Source organism: Nicotiana sylvestris, chromosome 8 (assembly GCF_000393655.2).
Source record: "Nicotiana sylvestris chromosome 8, ASM39365v2, whole genome shotgun sequence".
NCBI classification, from domain to species: domain Eukaryota; kingdom Viridiplantae; phylum Streptophyta; class Magnoliopsida; order Solanales; family Solanaceae; genus Nicotiana; species Nicotiana sylvestris.
The window spans coordinates 193,033,337-193,054,343 of NC_091064.1; the positions used below are offsets into that span (position 1 = coordinate 193,033,337).

Below are 21,007 nucleotides of genomic sequence, written 5' to 3' on the forward strand. Positions count from 1 at the left end.
TGAAGAAGCTCTATGGTTTAATGTAGTAATAGAGAGTGTGCGTGTGTGTTTGTCGGATGAGACAGTGACACTTTATGATGGTTTTTTCGAAGTGGGTTTACATGGAGTTCAGGTGGTTGTTTAGGGTAATTTTCATGGGTGTTTTTGCGGTGTTTGGATGGTGCTTAACGACTGGTTTAAGGGGGTAAACAACAATTCGACGGAATGATAATATTTCTCAGGGCTAAATGAGTGGGTTATGTGGTGGTTAACAGTTAAAAGGAAAGTTCTAAAAAAAGGTGAAATCGGAGAGGACAAGGACGGTGGTTATGGATCTAGGAAGTTTTAATTTGGTAGGACCTGATGACTAGGATGCTGACATGGACAAAATATTAGAGGAGTTAGCTGCTACGGTGGAGGACCGTTAGGGCTGGGGTAATTTTGACAAATTTGTCAGCGGTAGAGATTGATCTGAACGAAAAGTATAACGGCGGACGAATGTAAATAATATATTATGTCTCTCGGTCTTCTTCTCTTTCTATAGTCGTTAATCGTTATGCGGGGCAAAATGACATCATGACATAGTGCAATCTCTTATTGGGGTATTGAAAGGGAACACAGAGAAACTTGAGAATTGACCACAAGGTCCCTATCCTAATCTCTCCTGAAACCCTAAAGAAAAGTCTAGTTCCAAGTTCCAACTGCGAATGCGAGCGCGTTGCGTGGCTCGTACTCCTCACCAAAGCGGAAAAAGGGAAATACCGAAGAAGAGGAATAAAATAGGAAAACCCACACAAAAATGAGCAGCTTGGCCTTGTCTTCTCTCAAAGTTCCGCCGGTGCTTTTGCTCTCCCCGCCTCCACCAGCCAAGCTCATTCACCTCTCTTCTTTCTCCTCGTTTCTTCTCAATACCGGTAAGCCTCTCTCTTTTTCTGTATCTCTTTCTGATGGATTGTTTTTAACATACACTTAAATACGCAGTCATTTTCCTCCGTGTTTGACTTCAATCCTTCTACCTCTTCGTTGAATCATGAATTGATTTAAATTTTGTTTTTCATTTTGATGTTCAATTAATGCTTACCCAAGCCCGTTCTACTTAATTGCTGAGCCTAGCTGTCTTTTTGAACTTGAATATTGGGTTAATATAGAAATAATAAATCATCAATCAGAATTTAGCAGAATGGCCGATGGCCGTTTAAGAAAGAAGGATAGTATTTTGGACTACGCTGAAGAATAGAGCGTTTTTGCTCTCACCAGTATATTGAACACCTTTTTATATTAAGTAATAGATGTAACTCTTCCTCGGCCAGGCTTGGGCAGAGTATCAGAGCAAGTATTAGTAGCAAACAAAAAAGCCTTCCTCGTCATTAATATCTTTGCTCGTCAGGAAAGCATGTTACAACATCTGGAGTTTCTTTAAGTATCCTAATTGTTCCTTGGATGATTACTCTTCCGTTTTGCTTTCTATCTATTTACTTTAGATGTAATATTCTAGTGCTTGTGGTAATTGTTGTCACGGTGCTGGTGAAACTAGACAGGTATTCCCCGAGCAACATCTAGGGAATTTTTCAGTGTGGTAAAAGTATCTTCAAGGCCAATATCAACCATGGCAACTGTAAGAAAATACATCACCCTTTTGATATTGTTATTATCATCATTAATTGCATAATAATCACTTGCAATGTTCTGCGGAATCATAGCTAACATACCTCCTTACTGTACAGGATAAAGAAATTGTAGGGAGTGTTAAGGAGCAATTAGCAAAGCTATTTGAGGAATCACTTAGGGCAGCATTCCCTGATATTGAAGATGTGCATCCTATGATTGCTATTTGCAATGATTCAAGACACGGTGACTACCAGTGGTATATATTACTTAATTTACAAGTAACTATAGTGTTGTCAAAGGCTCACTTTAAGCGCGCTTAACCCTTAAAGCTAAGTGCAAAAATGGATAATTGCTTCTCCTCGCTTAGTGTCTCGTTGCCAATGGACGTTGTCTTGAAGAAGCCATGCTAAACAATAAAATATGGCACTGACTTAAAGTTTATAAGTTCCTTTTGTCCATATAACTGTTATTGGTGCGTTAGTAAGTATTATTGAATAGCAGATATATTTATGTAGTCTTTTCTTCTTTTGCTCCTTTTTTTCATTGCCCTTTGCGACTAAAGCCCCGATAGACCCAACACTTCTCTGCGCTTTTCGCCTTTTGATAACACTGATTTATTAAGACTATTAATATTTCTATTAATATCACTAGTAGTTTTATTGCATAGGAAATATTAGGCCGTTATTTCCTGTAACTTCTCACCGTGGGGTTTGATTTTGAGCAGCAACAATGCGATGAGCTTGTGGAATAAGATTAAAGGCCAAGGTACCCAGTTCAGGGGTCCTCAACCTGTTGGAAAGGTAATGACATTGACATCCTCTATAGTCTCTTTGCCTTATTTCTATTCATGCCAGTATCTTCGAAGTTCATAGTTTTGATAATAGTCTTGAAGTGCAAGATACTAACATTACATTTCTTGAAGTGCAAGATACTAACATCACATTTGTTTTCTTATGTTTAGGCTATTATAGATAATCTACCTGCATCAGAAATGATTGAGAGATGCTCTACAGCAGGACCTGGTTTTATTAATGTTGTATTAAAAAAGCAATGGATTGCAAAGGTGTTCGCTTTATTTTACCCCAGTTCTATTCCTTTCGAATTTCATTTTATGAATAGGTTTGTATCATAAAATGACATTGTTGTTTTTGTTGGTACAGAGCATTGAGAGGATGCTAATAGACGGTATTGAAACATGGGCACCAAAGCTTCCTGTCAAAAGGACAGTTGTTGATTTTTCATCTCCAAACATAGCAAAGGAGATGCATGTTGGTCATTTGAGATCTACTATTATTGGAGACACTTTGGCCCGAATGCTGGAGTTTTCTAATGTTGAAGTTCTTAGGAGAAACCATGTGGGTGACTGGGGAACACAGGTAGATGTCATGCTCAATTTTGTTATTCTGTCTTTGTCATGAGCAATTGGAATACGATATACAAATGTTAAATTCGTTTGCAAATTCTTCTGGGCTAGACATTTTTCCTTTTTCAAACTGATACATCAATTGCCTGAACTGTTAAAGCAATTAAGAACTGGTGCATTAAACAGATATCCTTGCCTTTTCTTCTTGAAAAATATTATATTGATTATCGTTATCCGCATCGATGTTATAACACTGTCAATTTAGCCTTAATTTATGGCATGAGTGGAAAAGACTTCAGACAGATTGAGAAGGGATTTTTTGCTGGTATGGAAGAAAGAGAAGAGGGAATTTCATTTGGTAAGGTGGAATATTGGTACTCTTGACAAAGAAAATGGAAGATTAGGAGTAAGCAACCTGAGGATCCATAGCCAAAGCTTGCTGTACAAATGGCTTTGGAAGTTCAATTTTGGAGAAGGGGCTCTTTGGAGAAAAGTTTTGGACTTTGGTAGCAAAATAGGCCCACGACCCATGAGACCCGTGGTACACTAAAGTGGTCCAGGGACCTTATGGAATTGGGGTTTGGAAGCACATCAGAGAACATTGGGATGTTCTTTGCTATGATCAAGTTAAAATTGGTAAATGGACAATTTTTATTTTGGCATGACACATGGACGGATCGCACACCTTTACAAGATCAATTTCCAGATTTGCTGAACATGCTGATGCCACTGGGCACTAGTTTGGATGGACTATTAGATTTATAAGGGATTATAATGATTGGGAGATTCAATGGGTGCTGCAACTGTTTGGGCAGAGTTGGAAGCCCTGGGAGTTAATTGGGGAATCTGATACTTTAACTTGGTTCTCAAGAAATGCTATTTTCTCTGTTAATAGCTGCTATAAAAGCTTGGTAGCCTCTTCAATCAACACAGTAGAGTGGCCATGGCCATGGAGAAGGATCTGGAGAACAAGGTCTCCATATAAGGTAGGCTGTTTTTGTTGAGAGGCTGCCCATGGTGCGGTATTGACTCATCGGAGTCTGATGAAAGGCAGCTCGGTGCACAAGGCATCCCGCGTTCACGTAGGGTCCGGGGAAAGGCCGCACCCTAAGGGGTGTGATGTAGAAAGTCTACCCTAATGCATTAATGACTGCTTCCACGGCTCGATCCCGTGACCTATAGGTCACATGGAATCTGATTAAGAGGGGAATGAATTTATGTGGCAGGTGTCTCATGTAAGAGGGATGTGGAGACATCAGGGCACCTTTATATGCACTTCCACGGAGCTTATTTCTCAACATCCTTTGGTTTGTTCAGTGATGCCTACTTCTGTTAAAGATCTTTTCAGCTGATGGCATTCACATGATTAGAGAAAGGACAAAGAGATGATATGGAATACAATTCCTTCTTGTGTGCTATGGGTGATATGCAAGGAAAGAAATTAGGTGTTTTGAGGGAAAAGTTCAAACTATACAGTGTCGGAAATATGAGTTTTTACAGTTATTAGTTAGTCGGTGTACATTGGAAGATGTATATGAAGCAGACAGCCAGACACTGACAGATTTTTTAATCTCTTTTCAGGACTAGCCTGATTTTGTACATACTTTATATCTGACAGCACATTCTTAATGCTGGTTTCATAGTGAATAAAAATTCCTACATTCTCTTTCAAAAATAGATATGTGACATGAATAGTCTATCATTATTCAAGTTTACGTACCTTTAAAAAAATACCATGTCATTATTCTGAAATATTCATGCAACTGTTGGTTGAATGAGCAATCTTACTCTGATTTGTTTGAGAGAAAGACCAAATTTTATGTTCATTGGATTTTTATCCACGAAGCTATATAGTGATTTATTTATGACTCGATACAAGTTCTCTTTTTAGAGTAGTATGTTATGCACTAGAAATGGTTTATTCCCTTACCTTGTAAGTCAAAAAGCCTCACACTTATTATATCTTTTGCAGTTTGGAATGTTAATTGAGTACCTCTTTGACAAAATTCCTAACTGGGAAGCTGCTAGTGCCCAAGCCATTGGAGATTTGCAGGTGAATGTTCAAAGTTAGCTGTCATGCTCCTATTATCTTACTCTGTGATTTTTGATAATCTCCATTTGGTCCTAGGTAAAGCATGCAATATGCACATAAAAAATTAGCTTAATAGAAAATAATGGAAAAAGAAAAGAATTAGCATTGACAGAAATTTCCGATACTACATAGTGTTCTTTTCTTTGTTCACATCTATCATTTTCAATTATTACTTGACTTATTTGGAAGTTTTTGAACAATTGTCTATTATTAGCTACAAATATGAGCATACCCTGGAATGTGCGCGTATATGTTTCTTGAAAACTTCACTTGGGAGGGAGCAGTACATGTGGTAGGATGACGGAATTTTTTATGATAACTTGACATATCAATCCTTTTCTTGATTTCTTGTAGGCGTTCTATAAGGCCTCAAAACAAAGATTTGACAATGATCCAGATTTCAAGGAGAGGGCGCAAAAGGCTGTTGTTAGTCTACAGGTGAACTTTCAAGTTTTGCAAGTCTGCATCTAATGATAACATTTTTCTTGATAGATGTTGGGGAAATTCAATTCTGTCCTTTGAAGGGGAGGGGGCAAATGAATATGTTTGCAGATATCCGCTGCTTCTCTTGCATTATTTGTTTGAGGAAATGCCAGATGGCATCTGATAATCGTGTTATAGCTTCCTCATGAAAGATCTGCTCAACTAGTTAATAACTTTTAAGGATAACATTTTATTTGATCCTTTTCTCTTATATGCGTGTTTCAATTGGTGTATGTCTCATAGGGAGGGGAGGAGAAGTACAGGAAGGCATGGACACAAATTTGTGAAGTTAGCAGAGAAGAATTTCAAAGGGTTTACCAAAGACTTGGAGTTCACTTAGAGGAAAAGGTACCTTGTTGAGCATTCTCTACTATCTAAAATTGAAATCTGGTGAGCATGCATTATATCTTGGTTTTGACTTCTAAATATGATGCATCCTCTAGGCTAATTTTGTTTAGTATCTCCACGAGCCGTGCAAAAAATTTTCTGATCCTCCATGCTACTAGAATCACATATGTACTGTTTCAACTTTTAGCACCCATGAAATGATTCTGAATCTGATGATTTTACTTGTTTTGTAGTTTCAACTTTTAGCACCCATGAAGTGAGTCTGAATTTGGTGATTTCACTCGTTATGTAATTCCAAAATGGAACATGCATATAATGTGACATATTTAAGAACTAAGCAGACTATGATATGTGCTTATGCTTATTGCACTGGCATTTGAAATATAAGGTGGTCCATCTAAAAGAGATCAAACAATCAATTGATGTTGGCTTTTGTAATGGTTATGTTTATGAGTTCAACATAGCAATTTTTTTTATTTCTCACCCGGTATCCGGTACCCACATTGGGGCCCGACTAATCCGGATTCGCGCCAGGAAGTCCCATATTGAGGGGCAAAGCGCTCCCTAACAAAGGCGACTCCATACCCAGGGGCTCGAACTCGAGACCTCTGGTTAAGGAGAGTTCAACATATCATTTGATAATATACAGAACTATATTTTTTTTTTGGTTGGGTAAGTAAGAAATTCGTCAGAGTTGCACAAATATTTCAAGTAAAATAATCTGCTAGAACATCTATCAAGTTAAACTAGAACTCACTTCTTGTGTTGATATGAAATACTTAATCTCAAAGAGAATGCTTTTGGTTGGGTAAGTAAGAAATTCGTCAGGCCCCCAGGGCCTAGCTCAAGTGGCAAAGGGTGGTGGATTTGTGTCTTAGGTCACAGGTTCAAGCCCCCACACCATGCAAAGCAAAGCCTGGTATTTAAATGGAGAAGGGTAGAGGGGCGGGCCCATTATTCACCGAGTTTCGAAGGCTGCAATTGGTCCAAAGGATCGGCCCCAGACGGATTTCTCGGTCATAAAAAAAAAAAAAAAGAAATTCGTCAGAGTTGCACAAATATTTCAAGTAAAATAATCTGCCAGAACATCTATCAAGTTAAACCAGAACTCACTTCCTGTGTTGATATGAAATACTTAATCTCAAAGAGAATGCTTCAAAAGGTATTCCCCTGAAGGAGAATTCTCATAGCAGTCGCACCAAAGCGTGTGCTTAGTGGTGAATGAAGCTAGAATGAACCTTGGGAAACCAAGGTTCAAATTCCAGCAGATGCAAAAAAGTTAGGTATAATTTCTAGCCCTGGTGGACAGAGGTATGTGGTACCTATGAGGTCGCAAGAATTCGGTGGATTAATTGAGCTACGCACGAGGCCACCACTCCTATAAAAAAGGAAATCGCATTACGGTTGCATTAGAAGCTTTAGTATGTTTTTATGGGACAATGTACTGCTTATATTGCTGCCACCTGAAATTTAATTAGACTTCTAAAAAAGTTGAAACTCTTAGATTCAGATGATTAATTTATGAAGAAATGGTAAATGAAAAAGAAAGATGAGTCGCCTGTTGCCTGAACTTTTGATCTTAGCGTTATAGTTCTGCAGATTTGTTTTGATGATCAAATTAGTTGGTCAAATAAACCCGAAAGAGAATTTTTCTTTGGGGGGGTTGGGGTTGGGGGTGGGGGCGGCTAGAGTTAGAAGATCCTGGTGAGTACTCTTTTAACTAATTTCATCTTGTATGTGCTGCAGAAATTGGAAGGGGAGAAGTTGCTACCATGTGACCAGGAGGTCACAGGTTCGAGCCGTGGAAACAGCCTCTTGCTGAAATGCAAGGTAAGGCTGGATACAATAGACCTTTGTGGTCCGACCTTCCCCGAGCCCCGCGCATAGCGGGAGCTTAGTGCACTGGGTTGCCCTATATGTGGTGCAGAAATTGAATATGATTTATGATTGTTGACATTGGACCATCTGGTCTCTAGTAGTCAAGTAAACATGGGGAAATTCATTTGGCATGAGTGTCCTACTATATGTAAATAGTGCTATCATATCCTGCAGAAGGATTGTGGGAGAATATGATGTTTTTTATGATGGTGGCGTCAAGCCCGAATTGCACGCACCATGACTAATTCCACTGAGTATTTGCTACCTCCCACTAGCAGAGGTACTAGGTAACTCTACCCATCAAGGCCTGGGTGGATAGGAAGAAATCACCTAGTGTCGTTTGCCTCCCCTGGGATTTGAACATGAGACCTTATGTTCTCCTCCCACTTCATTAACCACTAGGCCACACCCTTCATTAATCACTAGGCCACACCCTTGGGTACGAGAATATGATGATTCATTCAGCGGGGCTTATCCTTTTTTAAAATATTCTTTTTCATTTTGAATTGAGCATGTAGCGTGCACATGCATTACTTGTTTTATGTATGATTGAGCTAACCCTCATTGATTTATTTGGTATTTCTTCTTTTTAGGGTGAAAGCTTTTACAATCCGTACATTCCCAAGGCGTTAGATTTGCTTAACAACAAGGGATTGATTCAAGAAAGCGAAGGAGCTCGTGTAATTTTTATTGAAGGGAAAAAAATACCTCTTATCGTTGTTAAGAGGGATGGTGGTTTCAACTATGCTTCAACTGATCTTACTGCACTATGGTTGGTTTCATTATAAATTGTGCTTTTGGATGGGCTTTGCAATTATAGGCTGTTATGTCAAAATCATGGGATGTGTTTTAATGGGCTTTGGTGTCATGTTTGCCCCTTCTACTGCCAATATGACATGTCCTTTATGTCATTTTTTTCATTGCATGATTTGTGTCTAAAATCAGCAGTCATATTCATAGAGGACATTGAAATATAAATAGGTTTGCGTTTCTACTTGGTGATAAACCTAGCGCTGTGGGAAGTTTGTTGCGCTACTCTACTTTTCTGTCTCAGTATTAAGGTTTGTGTAAGAGCTGCATGTATAGTAAGTATGTACGCAGGGAGGAAAATATCTTGTCCCAGTGGCAAAGTAGGTCTTACAGGTAGCTGTGAGTTCTTGTAATCAGTGTAATGCAAGCAAATGATAATATATGTTAAAGAGGTGATTTTGAGTACTGATTATCCATCTTAAATTAATCCATATAATTCAGACCATTATGATTAGATTACTCTAACCTATGTGATATAGTATAGGTAACTAGTTGGGTAGAGGGGTATTGAGTTTGCAAGGCTTTCAATTTGGGTATCAGTTGGTGTGACTGATGCTGGGACTCGGAGTTCAATGTATATTGAAGTTTCAACACATGATTTCATGATACCTTCTATATGCAACTCTTAAGGTATCGGCTTAATGAAGAGAAAGCAGACTGGATGATATATGTGACTGATGTTGGCCAGCGAGAGCACTTTGAAATGGTCTTTGCTGTAAGTTTCTAAAATCAGTATCTCTTTTTCTATCCCTATTTGCATATGATGTAAAGATATACTTATTATTTGATGAATAGATTATGATATGATCTCATGAGGATTGAAGCCATAACCAGGTTTGTTTTCCCTCGAATCTTCTTTCAGGCTGCAAAACTTGCAGGCTGGCTTCCCCAAAACGAGAATGACTTTCCCAAGGCCAGTCATGTAGGATTTGGTCTAGTTTTAGGAGATGATGGCAAACGATTTCGTACTCGGAGTACTGAGGTGGTTAAGCTAGTTGATTTACTTGATGAGGCAAAGAGCCGGTGTAAATTAGCACTTGAAGAACGAGGTGTGTAGAATGATATTTGGTTGATTCTTGAATTGAGGGATTTTGAGAATTTTTGTATACTAGTTTATTTTTGTTTGAATTAGCGCCTCTCTTGTCAATTATGGTTAATAAGGTTTTGCAATCAATTTATAATGCAGAATTTCATGTTTTCTGTCATTACTGTCTTAGCAGGTAAGGCAACAGAATGGACAGCTGAGGAACTGGAGCAAACTGCCGAAGCAGTTGGATATGGTGCTGTGAAGTAAGTTCCTCATGCTTTTGCATGCATTTGTACTTATTTTCATTTTGCAAGAGAACAAAAATGGGCTGGGCAATTGGATACAGAGCTTACAAGTTTGGTGGTGAAGAATAGCAGAAAAAAGTGTGACAAGTGATGATGAGCTTAATATTTCCTCAAGCTTGGTTGAGAATTTGTAATCATTACTTATGTGACAATTGGTGAAATGCCAATTTTAGGCATAACAAAATTCATAATCTATGCATGATTACACTAATCATATCAATTTATATTAAACCTATTCAATATGAATCAATGCATATCTTGTAGTTCTCCTAGCATTTACCCTCAAGAGATTTAGTACCCAGCATTTCCCAGCTGGAGCATGCAAGTGTTGTTATAGGCTCCAAGTTTTTTACTAATTTACTGGATCCAATCCAAGTACCTTGAAGGGATTTAGTTACAACATCTGCAAGTTGGTAATTTGAACTGGCAATACTAGTGGTAATGCATATGAATTCAATCTTCTATCTTAGAAAATGACAATCCACTTCTATCTTTCTCGTTCTTTCATGAAATAGGGGATTTGAGTCTATATAAAAGAAAGTACAATTGTCACATTTTTACTTCATCTTTTTGACTTCAATGCAGTTATCTTAGAGAAGTTGTTTAACTAGATAAGCTTTAAGTTGCAAGGGTCGTAACTTGATATTTTGCTTCTGCAGTAGATCTGGTGATAACATCTTGTCTTTTACTCTTCCAAGAGATCATATTTCCTCTGATCATGATACAGTATCCAGAAGTGAATTGTCTATGTGAGGGAGAATTTGTTCAATCTGCGTTAGAGTATCCAACATTTTGTCGATGACCCTTCATATAACATTCCTGTCCTTGAGCTCCTTTAGTGTACTCAAAATGCAAATTATTGCATCTTAATGGCCAGTTGGCCACGCCGTGGAGTTTGGCGAGTTTAATTGATGGCAGATGAAATATTTGGTCGTGTGATTTTATGATAAATTAGTTTGTCAACAAGTCTTCCATTCCATCTGGGTTTTCTAATGGCTTCTAGCCTTTTTCTATCTAGAAACAAGTTTAACATTTGGATTCGTAAGAGTGTCAACATATTTGAAATCTAACATACTTTTCTCCTCAAATATATCCAAAGCGTACTTTCTTTGTTGGATAGCTATGCCAATCTTAGATTGTGCTACCTCGATCTCCAGAAAGTATTTCTATTTGTCCAAATCTTTGGTTTGCAAGTGATTGAACAAATTGCAAGTTGAGAAATTCCTTGTTGGTTATTGCTTCCTATGTCAATGTCATCAACATAAACCAGTTTAGTGTCATACTTCAACCTAGCATGTCTGTCGCATGCAAAAGCAGGGGAATCTAATGGTCTGTGCTATGATTTTGTGAACTTTTAGTATAGTGGTTGTTTTAGGCCAACTCTTTTGTCAGACAAAACTGAAAAAGTATGTACAGTGAAAGAAAATTTCTATTTTGGAGAAGTGACATTTTATTGGAGGATTCAAGAAAGAGACTTTATATGGGATGAGGCAGTATACATACGAAAATTAGTTGCCTTGGTGGCAATGAGTTTGGAACAAAAATTCTGGTTCGATAGCTCAAACAAGTTGGCAAGAATGCCTTTGACCACTGCAGCGATACATAAGAGCTCGTCAATAGGGAGAAGTACATAGGTTCTATATAGTCATTGCTGTTGGCACTTTGTATTATCTTAGGCATGCACTCCAATTACAGTCAGGTGTAATTTTGGAGAGTACATACCTTTTGTACCAAAATCTTTCACATTTATATGAATAGTTTTGTCATCTACAATCTCCAGATGTTTCAAGAAATCAAATTCATCACACTCAAAACTATGATTGTGGTTTGACTTATTTCCCATCAAATAGATTTATCAACTATCTCTATAGTTTGCTCTGGTACATTTTGTGATATATGTCTTTTGTGCTTTTCTTGTCTTCTCTCGAGGACTCTGACCTTTTCTTTTCTCTTTTGGAATGGAAAATAGATATGCAGACTTGAAGAACAACAGATTGACCAACTACACATTTAATTTCGATCAGATGCTTAGTGATAAGGTGTGTATAGATATCCATTTACAATATGAGTAAATTTCATTTTGCACTAGTATACTACTTTATCTCTCCTCGGATTAACCCACGTGCTTCATTAGATTTATTTTCATCCTTTTCAATCTTCATGGAAACAGTTCCATGATTATATTTATAACTGAAGGGGGTCCTGTAATATTTTCTGTTTTGCACTTGATTCATAGATTTGCTTTCTTATTTATGCCTCTGGTTAAATAAGATTTGACATTCACTTGTGTTTCTCTGTTATTGGCAGGGAAATACGGCTGTGTATTTGCTGTATGCACATGCCCGAATTTGTTCGATCATCAGAAAGTCTGGTAGAGATATAGAGGAGTTAAAGAAGGTAAAAATCTCATTCGTCCTTATTGAAATATGTCTTCCAGATTTTGTATGTATGTGTTTTTTGGGAGGGTGTGTGTGGTGGTGTTCAATCAATGTTCAGGTCAAATAGTTCCTGCTATTATTGCTCTTTCGTCACTTGTGGCTGTTTAAAAGTTAATGCTTTTGGTTATTGGATTTGTAGAACTAATAATTCTCACAATTGAGTGGTTTGTAATGGACAGGTAGGAGGTATAGTATTGGCTCATCCAGATGAACGTGCTTTAGGCCTTCATTTGCTCCAGTTCGCTGAGGTAAGTAGATGTTCTATAGTTATTACAGCGTCGTGACTTTCTATTATCTGTGCAAAGTTCTAGTCTTGTAAATATTGGTGTCTCATTTGCAGATCGTTGAGGAGGCTTGCATCAATCTTTTGCCAAACCTTTTGTGTGAATATCTTTACAAATTGTCTGAAGACTTCACAAAATTTTACACCAATTGTCAGGTAAGAATTTTTTCTGGTGAGAATTATTTTCAGGTATGAATTCTTTTTAGTGAGAATTAAGTTAACCAAAGAACGGAAAAATTGGATACTCTTCACCTCGATAAGTCATGGCTAAAGTTGCCACAAACTAGCTTGAAACCACTTGCTAGTAATTCTGGAAGCATTGCATGTAGCTGCTGCTTCACGGTTAGTTATCCTAGGATTATAATGTAGGGATTGTTAGTGTTATGAATAATAATACATAAATTGTTATGCAAAGATTGATGGGGAAGTTAAGAATTAGTTTACTAATTGGCGTACATGTTCAGTTTTTGTTCTAAAAAGAAACTCTTAAATTAAAAATTACTGTAAAGTAAGGCGGATGATCTTACTTTTATTTTAGGAGTATTTGTCGTTTCAGGTACTCTTATCCAAATATTCTTATTCCACATTTATCCCACATAATAGAACATAGGTTCCAGCATACAGCACTAATGAAACAAGAACAACACATAAGATTCATGCTAGGATGAACATCGTTTTGAGCAATTATTTGTTTTTGAGTTGATAGCTAGCTCTTAAAAGTTTTATTTTATAATTTGGCAGGTGGTTGGTTCAGCGGAGGAAACAAGCAGGCTTCTGCTGTGTGAGGCAACAGCTGTTGTGATGAGAAAGTGTTTTTATCTGTTGGGTATCACCCCTGTTTATAAAATTTGAAATGTTAAAAAAAATTGTCCTCTTCTTTCTTTCTTTTTCTCTTGTAGTCTTTGGCCCAGATTTGCGCCAATCCTGCCAAATGTGTACACGAGTTTGTGCAGTTTAATAGTTTATTGAGATCCAAAATCAGTTGGTTATGTTTTCTGAGAGGCAGTTCCTGTGTTTACTTCCTCATTCAATTTTTTGGGGGCTGCATATTGCTTTTACAGTATTTTGGAAGGTTTGGAACCTTACTCAGCATAGGGTCCAAAAACCCGGCATACCCTTTTTTATTAGTGTGTATAAGAGGAAAAGAGCTTTTGCATCATTAGCCGCTCTTCAGCATTTCTTGCCTGAGCTGTTTATTATTAAGGATTTAAGTTGTATGTAATGAAATAATAAGTAATTTTTACACTATCGGTTTGATTTAGCGAGCTATAGCAGGTTAATACTCTATTTTCTAAGTTAGCATGACAGGTATACTGTGAAGATTTACCTATCGTTGTAAGTAATAATATCTATATACTGGCAATGCACCAAACTTTAACTCTATTACTAAATACCTACTATGTCAGTTTAATATCAGCCACCTCATTTACCCATGACATTATGGTTGTTTTAACAGGTCGATCTGTGAACCAAATGGCATACTGAGCAATGATAACTAATCACAACTAAAGATTGGTTATGGGTCCATGACACATGCCATAATTGTTTTAAGCCCAAATACATACCTATATTTGGCACCAAATTCCACTTAGGCACATCAACTAAAGCTTCGCCTAAATTTGGCATCAAATTCCACTTAGACACCTCAACTAAAGCTTGTTCCTATAGGCGCTCCAACATCTATTAAAGTGTACCTATCAAACATACATTGCTGATGTAGCATAATGTGTGTATTACTCATTTGAGAGAGTGGTGACAAAAAAAGCTAAAAGGAGTCCCAAAAAGATATCAAAAAGAAAATCAAAAAATGATAATTTCTTCCAATTTTGATTTCCCCCTACTTTATCAAGTAATACCATCTCATTGTACATCAACAGCCATAAAAATGCACCCCCAATCACCAGAAATACATTATCCTCAAGATATTTAATTAAGGGAGTTAAAAATTATCAAGTAAAATATATATTTAAGAATTCTAATAAGTATAATAGTAATTAAAGGGTTTTCACTTTGTTTGCAAAATTCTTATATTTGTATGTGAGAAATGACATAGATAAAAATCAGTATCGTCACAGTAATTGGCTTGTGAAAAAATTTCTCCGAAAACAGCCACATCCGTTCAACTAATTGTAGCAGGGATAAAAAGGAGAATGGTGGGGAAGGACTGCTCCTTTCTCTTTCTTATTCTTTGGTCAGATTTAATAATTAATTTTATCTTCTTTTTAGCTGACATGTAATTATTTTATTGATTTGATCTGTCACTTTAAAAGAGAGTAAGGCTCACGCATTAATATTAGTTTTGAAATTATTGAATTTGTGTTTGATAGGTATACCTGATGATGTCCATCTCATTGAAGAAGTATTAGACATGTGTCTAATAAAAGTTTTCTTTGGTTTGGTAGCAAACTTCGTTGAATTGTGAAAAGTGTGTATAAATTGTCAAATATGGTAGGCTTTAGAGAGTGAAACTTTAGCTATAAAAGGAGAGTTTCAACTCTCATTTCCACACACCAACAAAGAGAGAAAGAAAGAGTGAGGTTTCACAGATAAGGTATAAGAAAATAGTCTATGAGGAAATTAGAGAGTGAGCGATATTGGAGTAAGGTGAAAATATCAAAAGAGGGTTATTTCTTTTGAGTGTTGTAGTGGTCTTTGGAGTATTTTACTCGGATCTACAAAGTGTAAAATTTCTTGCTATAGTGATATCAATTGCTCGTCTAAGGGCCGTGGTTTTTCCCTTATTCAAAAGGGTTTTTCACGTAAAAATCTTGGTGTTGTTGTCACTCTTTTATTCTTGTTAATTGTCGTATCTCGGTGCTACGTTATTATTCCGCTTTTAATACCGTGAATATTATTTCTGTGGGGGTTTATTCTCAACAACTAGTATCAGAGCACATGTTCTGCTTATTCACTGAAATACTATTCACCATCGATAGTACTATACTCGGTGAAAAATAAAAATGTCCGGAGTAAAGTACGAGGTTGCAAAATTCAACGGAGATAACGGTTTCTCAACATGGCAAAGAAGGATGAGGGATCTGCTCATCCAACAAGGATTACACAAGGTACTAGATGTTGATGCCAAAAAGCTTGATACCATGAAAGCTGAGGATTGAGCTGACTTGGATGAAAGAGCTGCTAGTGCAATCAGGTTGCACTTATCAGATGATATGGTAAATAACTTCATTGATGAAGACACTGCACGTGGAATTTGGACAAGGTTGGAAAGCCTATACATGTCCAAAACGCTGACAAATAAATTGTACCTAAAGAAGCAGTTATACGCCTTACACATGGGTAAATGTATGATTTTTTTGTCACATTTAAATGTGTTTAACGGAGTAATCACACAGTTTGCCAACTTCGGAGTGAAAATCGAGGAAGAAGATAAAGTCATCTTGCTATTGAACTCATTGTCATCTTCGTACGATAATTTGGCAACAACCATCCTGCACGGTAAGACTACTATTGAGTTGAAAGATGTCACATCGGCTTTTTTACTCAATGAGAAGATGAGAAAGAAGCCTGAAAATCAAGTACATGCTCTCATCATAGAAGGTAGAGGCAGGAGTTATCAAAGGAGTTCGAACAACTATGGTAGATCCGGAGCTCGTGGGAAGTCAAAGAACCGATCCAAATCAAGAGCCAGAAATTGCTACAACTGTGATCAACCAGGTCACTTCAAAAGAGATTGCCCAAATCTAAGGAAGGGCAAAGGTGAAACCAGTGGCCAGAAGAATGACGACAACACAACCGCCATGGTGCAAAACAATGATAATGTTGTCCTCTTTATAAATGAGGAAGAGGAATGCATGCACCTGTCAGGTCCAGAGTCAGAATGGGTAGTTGACACAACGACATCTTACCATGCCACACCGGTAAGAGATATTTTTTGCAGATATGTAGCAGGTGATTTCGGCACAGTGAGAATGGGTAACACAAGTTACTCAAAGATTGCGGGGATTGGTGACATTTGTATCAAGACAAATGTCGGATGCACATTGGTTCTAAAGGATGTGCGGCATGTACCTGATTTGCGGATGAACTTGATCTCGGGAATTGCTTTAGACCGAGATGGATACGAGAGTTATTTTGCAAATCAAAAGTGGAGACTCACTAAGGGATCATTGGTGATTGCAAAGGGAGTTGCTCGTGGCACGTTGTACAGGACAAATGCAGAAATATGCCAAGGTGAATTGAACGCGGCACAAGATGAGATTTCTGTAGATTTGTGGCACAAAAGAATGGGTCATATGAGCGAGAAGGGATTGCAGATTCTTGCCAAGAAATCACTCATTTCTTATGCCAAAGGTACAACGGTAAAACCTTGTGACTACTGTTTATTTGGTAAGCAGCATAGAGTCTCATTTCAGACATCGTCTGAAAGAAAATTGAATATACTTGATTTAGTATATTCTGATGTTTGCGGCCCAATGGAAATTGAATCAATGGGCGGTAACAAATATTTTGTTACTTTTATTGATGATGCTTCACGAAAATTATGGGTTTATATTTTGAAAACCAAAGATCAGGTGTTTCAAGTTTTCCAGAAGTTTCATGCTCTAGTAGAAAGGGAGACGGGTCGAAAGCTAAAGCGTCTCCGAAGTGACAATGGAGGTGAGTACACTTCAAGGGAATTTGAAGAGTATTGTTCAAGTCATGGGATCAGACATGAAAAGACAGTTCCTGGAACCCCACAGCACAATGGCGTAGCCGAGAGGATGAACCGCACCATTGTGGAGAAGGTGAGAAGCATGCTCAGAATGGCTAAACTGCCTAAGTCATTCTGGGGTGAAGCAGTTCAGACAGCCTGTTACCTGATCAATAGGAGTCCATCAGTTCCGTTGGCGTTTGAAATCCCAGAGAGAGTCTGGACCAACAAGGAGGTGTCCTACTCGCATCTGAAGGTGTTCGGTTGCAGAGCTTTTGCACATGTACCAAAAGAGCAGAGAACAAAGCTGGATGATAAATCTATTCCCTGCATATTTATCGGATATGGAGATGAAGAGTTCGGGTACAGACTGTGGGATCCTGTAAAGAAGAAGGTCATCAGAAACAGAGATGTAGTCTTCCGAGAAAGTGAAGTTGGAACTGCTGCTGATATGTCAGAAAAGGCGAAGAATGGTATAATTCCTAACCTTGTTACTATTCCTTCTACTTCTAACAATCCCATAAGTGCAGAAAGTACGACCGTCGAGGTTGCCGAGAAGGGGGAGCAACCTGGTGAGATTATTGAGCAGGGGGAGCAACTTGATAAAGGTATCGAGGAAGTGAAGCACCCCACTCAGGAAGAAGAACAACCTCAACCTCTGAGGAGATCAGAGAGGCCAAGGGTAGAGTCATGCAGGTACCCTTCGACAGAGTATGTCCTCATCAGTGATGAGGGGGAGCCAGAAAGTCTTAAGGAGGTGCTGTCCCATCCAGAAAAGAACTAGTGGATGAAAGCCATGCAAGAAGAGATGAAATCTCTACAGAAAAATGGCAAGCTGGTTGAACTTCCAAAGGGTAAAAGACCACTCAAATGCAAATCGGTCTTTAAACTCAAGAAAGATGGAAATGGCAAGCTGGTCAGATACAAAGCTCGATTGGTGGTTAAAGGCTTCGAAAAGAAGAAAGGTATTGATTTTGACGAAATTTTCTCATCTGTTGTCAAAATAACTTCTATTCGAACAATTTTGAACTTAGCAACTAGCCTAGATCTTGAAGTGGAGCAGTTGGATGTGAAAACTGCATTTCTTCATGGAGATTTGGAAGAGGAGATTTATATGGAGCAGCCAGAAGGATTTGAAGTAGCTGGAAAGAAACACATGGTGTGCAAATTGAATAAGAGTCTTTATGGATTGAAGCAGGCACCAAGGCAGTGGTACATGAAGTTTGACTCATTCATGAAAAGTCAAACATACCTAAAGACCTATTCTGATCCATGTGTATACTTCAAAAGATTTTCTGAGAATAACTTTATTATATTGTTGTTGTATGTGGATGACATGTTAATTGTAGGAAAAGACAAGGGGTTGATAGCAAAGTTGAAAGGAGATCTGTCCAAGTCATTTGATATGAAGGACTTGGGCCCAGCACAACAAATTCTAGGGATGAAGATAGTTCGAGAGAGAACAAGTAGAAAGTTGTGGCTATCTCAGGAGAAGTACATTGAACGTGTACTAGAACGCTTCAACATGAAGAATGCTAAGCCAGTCAGCACACCTCTTGCTGGTCATCTAAAGTTGAGTAAGAAGATGTGTCCTACAACAGTGGAGGAGAAAGGAAACATGGCTAAAGTTCCTTATTCTTCAGCAGTCGGAAGCTTAATGTATGCAATGGTATGTACTAGACCTGATATTGCTCACGCAGTTGGTGTTGTCAGTAGGTTTCTTGAAAATCCTGGAAAGGAACATTGGGAAGCAGTCAAGTGGATACTCAGGTACCTGAGAGGTACCACGGGAGATTGTTTGTGCTTTGGAGGATCTGATCCAATCTTGAAGGGCTATACAGATGCTGATATGGCAGGTGACATTGACAACAGAAAATCTACTACTGGATATTTATTTACATTTTCAGGGGGAGCTATATCATGGCAGTCTAAGTTGCAGAAGTGCGTTGCACTTTCAACAACTGAAGCAGAGTACATTGCCGCTACAGAAACTGGCAAGGAGATGATATGGCTCAAGCGATTCCTTCAAGAGCTTGGATTGCATCAGAAGGAGTATGTCGTCTATTGTGACAGTCAAAGTGCAATAGACCTTAGCAAGAACTCTATGTACCATGCAAGGACCAAACACATTGATGTGAGATATCATTGGATTCGAGAAATGGTAGATGATGAATCTCTAAAAGTCTTGAAGATTTCTACAAGTGAGAATCCCGCAGATATGCTGACCAAGGTGGTACCAAGGAACAAGTTCGAGCTATGCAAAGAACTTGTCGGCATGCACTCAAACTAGAAGACAGTGCTACCTCCTCTAGATGAATGAGACTGGAGGGGGAGATTGATGATGTCCATCTCATTGAAGAAGTATTAGGCATGTGCCTAATAAGAGTTTTCTTTGGTTTGGTAGCCAACCTTGTTGACTTGGTTTGGTTGGTAGCCAACCTTGTTGAATTAGTTTGGTTTGGTAGCCAACCTTGTTGAATTTCTTTGGTTTGGTAGCCAACTTTGTTGAATTGTGAAAAGTGTGTGTAAATTGTCAAATATTGTAGGCTTTAGAGGGTGAAGCTTTGGCTATAAAAGGAGAGCTTCAACTCTCATTTCTTCACACCAACAAAGAGAGAAAGAAAGAGTGAGGTTTCACAGACAAGGTATAAGAAAATAGTCTGTGAGGAAAATAGAGAGTGAGCGATATTGTAGTGAGGTGGGAATATCAAAAGAGGGTTATTTCTTTTGAGTGTTGTAGTGGTCTTTGGAGTATTTATCTCCGACCTACAAAGTGTAAAATTCCTTACTATAGTGATATCATTCCCAACAACACCTTAATGGATGTTAGAGTGTTTAATAGGAACCAACCTTAGTTAAAGTATCTAAATAAAATTTGATACTAAATTTAGGTGGTTGTCTATGTATTTCGCTTTGTTTTAAAATAGATGCCCTTAGAGTCAAGAAAGCTAGCGTGTAGTTAAATTTAGAGTCAAGAAAGGTTCTAGGTATGACAGTCACAACTCTCGACTGATCTTTTTTCAAATTAGACGTGGCTAAAGTGGCCATTAATGCAAAGAAAAGTAGACAAGGAAAGTAGTTATGGAATTGAACTGGATTGAACAGATGAAACAAATTTCCTAATTTTCTAAATTAAGTTTAAAAATATTCTCTAAAGTTATGATGTTTTTTTTATATTTTAAGCTAGCTGAACTTTTTTTTTATAAATTTTTTAATAGATTGAATGAATTGAATTTGTATTTCACGTGAAGAAAAACCAAAAAGATCAGCAATCAAAACAAAATAAAAAGGATTCTGTTTTGTTGGTTTGGTTTGTTTTGTAATTTTAGCAAATCGGCATAGTTAATTAGATTTATTTTTAAGGTAAAAGCCAAACCAAAACAATTACTACTACTTATCTTACGGACTCCCCTCCCCCCCCCCCCCCCACCCACCCCAAAAAAAAAAATAGAATTATCTCACGAGTATGGACGTGTTAACTGCTCGAACCCTTGAAAAATTGATCAGACTCCTCGAGAAACTTGTAGGGTTTAATTAGTTTCAGAAAATTTCCACAGTATCTTTGTCTTTTTTCTTGACCCAGCATTACTTAATTAACATCGGAAAAATTATATAGCCATCGTAAAAATAATAATCAAAAAAATATATAAAATTTATATAATATATATATATATATATTATATAAAAATTATATAAATTTTATATACTTTTTCGACTACCATATATAAATAATTTCTTACAC

General features: G+C 37.7%; 1 protein-coding gene across 4 annotated transcripts; it reads left to right on the plus strand.

Annotated features, from left to right (window-relative positions):
• Nucleotides 1-665: 665 nt before the first annotated feature.
• On the plus strand, nucleotides 666-13,603 carry LOC104224827 (arginine--tRNA ligase, chloroplastic/mitochondrial-like). 4 transcript variants are annotated; one of them, XM_070152926.1, is made up of 19 exons: nucleotides 684-893; nucleotides 1,518-1,594; nucleotides 1,704-1,843; nucleotides 2,312-2,387; nucleotides 2,549-2,650; nucleotides 2,748-2,963; nucleotides 4,923-5,003; nucleotides 5,397-5,480; nucleotides 5,769-5,873; nucleotides 7,620-7,703; nucleotides 8,345-8,523; nucleotides 9,192-9,276; nucleotides 9,424-9,610; nucleotides 9,782-9,851; nucleotides 11,863-11,932; nucleotides 12,201-12,290; nucleotides 12,511-12,579; nucleotides 12,672-12,770; nucleotides 13,356-13,603. In XM_070152926.1, exons 1-19 carry the CDS (start codon nucleotides 779-781, stop codon nucleotides 13,464-13,466), a joined length of 2,040 nt encoding a protein of 679 aa, XP_070009027.1. In that variant the 5' UTR covers nucleotides 684-778; the 3' UTR covers nucleotides 13,467-13,603. The 4 variants fall into 4 exon arrangements, with proteins under 4 accessions (XP_009774844.1, XP_070009027.1, XP_009774840.1 ...); XM_070152927.1 differs by having other exon boundaries at nucleotides 759-893; nucleotides 1,514-1,594; XM_009776542.2 differs by lacking the exon at nucleotides 7,620-7,703 and having other exon boundaries at nucleotides 666-893; nucleotides 1,514-1,594.
• The last annotated feature ends 7,404 nt before the right edge of the window (nucleotides 13,604-21,007 follow it).

Excerpts from the sequence above, each read along its gene's own strand:
- LOC104224827 (XM_070152926.1), top strand. The coding sequence starts at position 779 with ATGAGCAGCTTGGCCTTGTCTTCTCTCAAAGTTCCGCCGGTGCTTTTG. Across the intron at positions 5,481-5,768 it reads AGGCTGTTGTTAGTCTACAG|GGAGGGGAGGAGAAGTACAG; the intron begins GTGAACTTTCAA and ends TATGTCTCATAG. Across the intron at positions 5,874-7,619 it reads GAGTTCACTTAGAGGAAAAG|AAATTGGAAGGGGAGAAGTT; the intron begins GTACCTTGTTGA and ends TATGTGCTGCAG.